General features: G+C 40.2%; 1 protein-coding gene across 1 annotated transcript; it reads left to right on the top strand.

Annotated features, from left to right (window-relative positions):
• The first annotated feature begins 780 nt into the window (after positions 1–780).
• Positions 781–2,538, top strand: LOC121818722 (endogenous retrovirus group K member 9 Env polyprotein). The gene has a single exon (XM_042243970.1). The coding sequence runs from the start codon at positions 781–783 to the stop codon at positions 2,536–2,538; it is 1,758 nt and encodes a 585-aa protein (XP_042099904.1).
• The last annotated feature ends 673 nt before the right edge of the window (positions 2,539–3,211 follow it).

Genomic DNA, 3,211 nt, shown 5'->3' with positions numbered 1-3,211 from the left:
CTGAGTTCTGTAAAGCAATAGTGAGGTTTTTTAAACATTCAACCAAATCATCTTTAGATGTTGACGCCCCCTTTTCTTGTGCCAAAAAACCCCAATCTTCTTGATGGTATTTAGCAGCTTCTTCGTCTAATTCTGCCTCATCTGTGGATGAAAGTAAATCATCATTATCCGAAGGACGCAATAAGTTAGAAAATGGAGGATCGCCTTCAACTCCCTCGGGAACAGCATACCTGGGTTCCGAATCAGGAACATGGAGAGGATCTTCTTCCTGTTTTAATAAATTTCCTAAACGTTTTAATTCATCATTATCAAAGTCCAGGCAATCACGAATTAGTGTCCAAAAGGATAAAGTTTCGACAGGGATTTTTTCAGGGCCATGTAAAGTATAATGAGTCCGAATTTGTTCCCCTACCTTCTTCCATGTCTCTAAATTTACTGTACCTTCTCTGGGGAACCAAGGGCAAACTTCCTCGATGAATGAAAGAAAATTGATTAATTTAGGTTTAGAAACAGTAATTCCCCGATGTTTTAACATTACAGATAACGTGTACAAACAATTGACGACTATGCGTCTGTCCCATATTTATACTCTCAACTATATACCTTACTACTCCTCCTCAATTTAATTCACTTGTATACTCATATACTCACTCTTTTCAATTAATAAGAGTAGTGGCGAGGAAAACTGTCAAACTCGAGCCCCACGTTGGGCGCCGCGCTGGATTCCGGAAAGGCTGGTACGCGCGGCGGAGGAACTCCCTGACATATCAAATGCATCGCATGACACTGAGCGAGCCCACGAGTGAGCTGCCTACCCAGAGGCAGATTGAGGCGTTGATGCGGTATGCTTGGAATGAGGCTCATGTACAACCTCCAGTGACACCTACTAACATATTGATCATGTTATTATTATTGTTACAGCGGATACAAAACGGGGCGGCTGCAGCTTTTTGGGCATACATTCCCGATCCGCCTATGATTCAATCCTTAGGATGGGATAAAGAAATAGTACCTGTATATGTCAATGATACAAGTCTTTTAGGAGGAAAATCAGATATTCACATTTCTCCTCAGCAAGCCAATATCTCCTTTTATGGTCTTACTACGCAATATCCTATGTGCTTTTCTTATCAATTACAGCATCCTCACTGTATACAGGTGTCAGCTGATATATCCTATCCTCGAGTGACTATTTCTGGCATTGATGAAAAAACAGGAAAAAGATCGTACCGTGATGGAACCGGACCTCTCGATATTCCGTTTTGTGACAAACATTTAAGCATCGGCATAGGAATAGACACTCCTTGGACTTTATGTCGAGCACGGGTCGCATCGGTGTACAACATCAACAATGCCAATGCCACCCTTTTATGGGACTGGGCACCTGGGGGAACACCTGATTTCCCCGAATATCGAGGACAGCATCCACCCATTCTCTCTGTAAACACTGCTCCTATATATCAAACAGAACTGTGGAAACTTTTGGCTGCTTTTGGTCATGGTAATAGCCTATATTTACAACCCAATATTAGTGGGAGTAAATATGGTAATGTAGGAGTTACGGGGTTTTTATATCCCCGAGCTTGTGTCCCTTACCCATTCGTGTTGATACAAGGCCATGTGGAAATAACGCTGTCATTGAATATTTATCATTTAAATTGTTCTAACTGCATACTTACTAATTGCATTAGAGGTGTTGCCAAAGGAGAACAAGTTATAATAGTAAAACAACCTGCTTTTGTAATGTTACCTGTTGAAATAACTGAAGAATGGTATGATGAGACTGCTTTAGAATTGTTACAGCGCATTAACACGGCTCTTAGCCGCAATAAAAGAAGTGTGAGCCTGATTATTCTGGGTATAGTATCTTTAATCACCCTTATAGCAACTGCTGTTACTGCTTCTGTATCTTTAGCACAATCCATTCAAGCTGCTCATACTGTAGATTCCTTGTCATATAATGTTACTAAAGTAATGGGAACTCAAGAAGATATAGATAAAAAAATGGAAGATAGATTATCAGCTTTATATGATGTAGTTAGAGTTCTAGGAGAACAAGTTCAGAGCATTAATTTTCGCATGAAAATTCAATGCCATGCTAATTATAAATGGATTTGTGTTACAAAAAAGCCTTACAATACATCTGATTTTCCATGGGATAAGGTGAAAAAACATCTACAAGGAATTTGGTTTAATACTAATGTTTCTCTAGATCTATTACAATTGCATAATGAAATTCTTAACATCGAAAATTCTCCAAAAGCTACTTTGAATATAGCTGATACTGTCGATAATTTTTTACAAAATTTATTTTCTAACTTTCCTAGCCTTCATTCACTGTGGCGAAGCATAATTGCTGTGGGCGTGGTTCTGACTGTTGTGCTTATTGTAATTTGTTTAGCTCCTTGCCTTATTCGCAGCATTGTTAAAGAATTTTTACATATGAGAATTTTAATACATAAAAACATGTTGCAACACCGACATCTTATGGAGCTTTTAAAAAATAAAGAGAGGGGAGTTGCGGGGGATGACCCGTGAAGGGTTAAGTCTTGGGAGCTGCTCGGCAGGTATGCAGAGCCTTAGGCATGTTCCTAAGCTCCCTGTCCCGCCACCCTCAAGAATTTTTATAGCCCTTAAGGCTCCAAGATGTCCAGTTCCTGCAACCTGTCCTAGAAGATAGATTATCTTATCGTGTATACTTCATAGAAGATAGATTATCTGATTGTGTTCTGTATACAATGGTAAGGGTCTGGTGATTGTATCTTGAGATTAAAAACAACCTTGTGAATGTCATAAGTCACGTACTTTACCCTATATATACTGCAGCACAATAAAGCAAGGCATCAGCCATTTTGGGCTGATCCTCTCAACCCCATCTTTTGTCTCTCTCTTATCTTCTTAGCGGGGACGCTCCGTTCTCTCCCTGTGCAGGTGCGACTCTTGCTTGTGCTGGCTGCGGCAGATTGTCATTCCTGAATATAATCTGATGTTGAAAGTAGTGAATTGTGTCAGATCCTTGGTTCTCAGCTCTATTACTCTATTCACTACTCCTGATGGAGGTAGCACCAGTTATTCCCCTGGCATTTATACTGGTTTTATCACATGGGCCAGTCCTGATTTCCCTATCAATCTTGTACTGGAAGTTTTACAAGGCTTATTCTTGCAAGGCTTCCCTGGTGGCTCAGATGGTAAAGCGTCTGCCTGCAATGCG

This window comes from Ovis aries, chromosome 1, assembly GCF_016772045.2.
Source record: "Ovis aries strain OAR_USU_Benz2616 breed Rambouillet chromosome 1, ARS-UI_Ramb_v3.0, whole genome shotgun sequence".
Classification (NCBI taxonomy): Eukaryota; Metazoa; Chordata; class Mammalia; order Artiodactyla; family Bovidae; genus Ovis; species Ovis aries.
The sequence above is the reverse complement of the archived record's forward strand: the minus strand, read 5'-3'. Positions and strand labels throughout refer to the sequence as shown.

Bases quoted from the DNA above. Each gene is read 5' to 3' on its own strand.
- LOC121818722 (XM_042243970.1), top strand. From the start codon at position 781: ATGACACTGAGCGAGCCCACGAGTGAGCTGCCTACCCAGAGGCAGATT.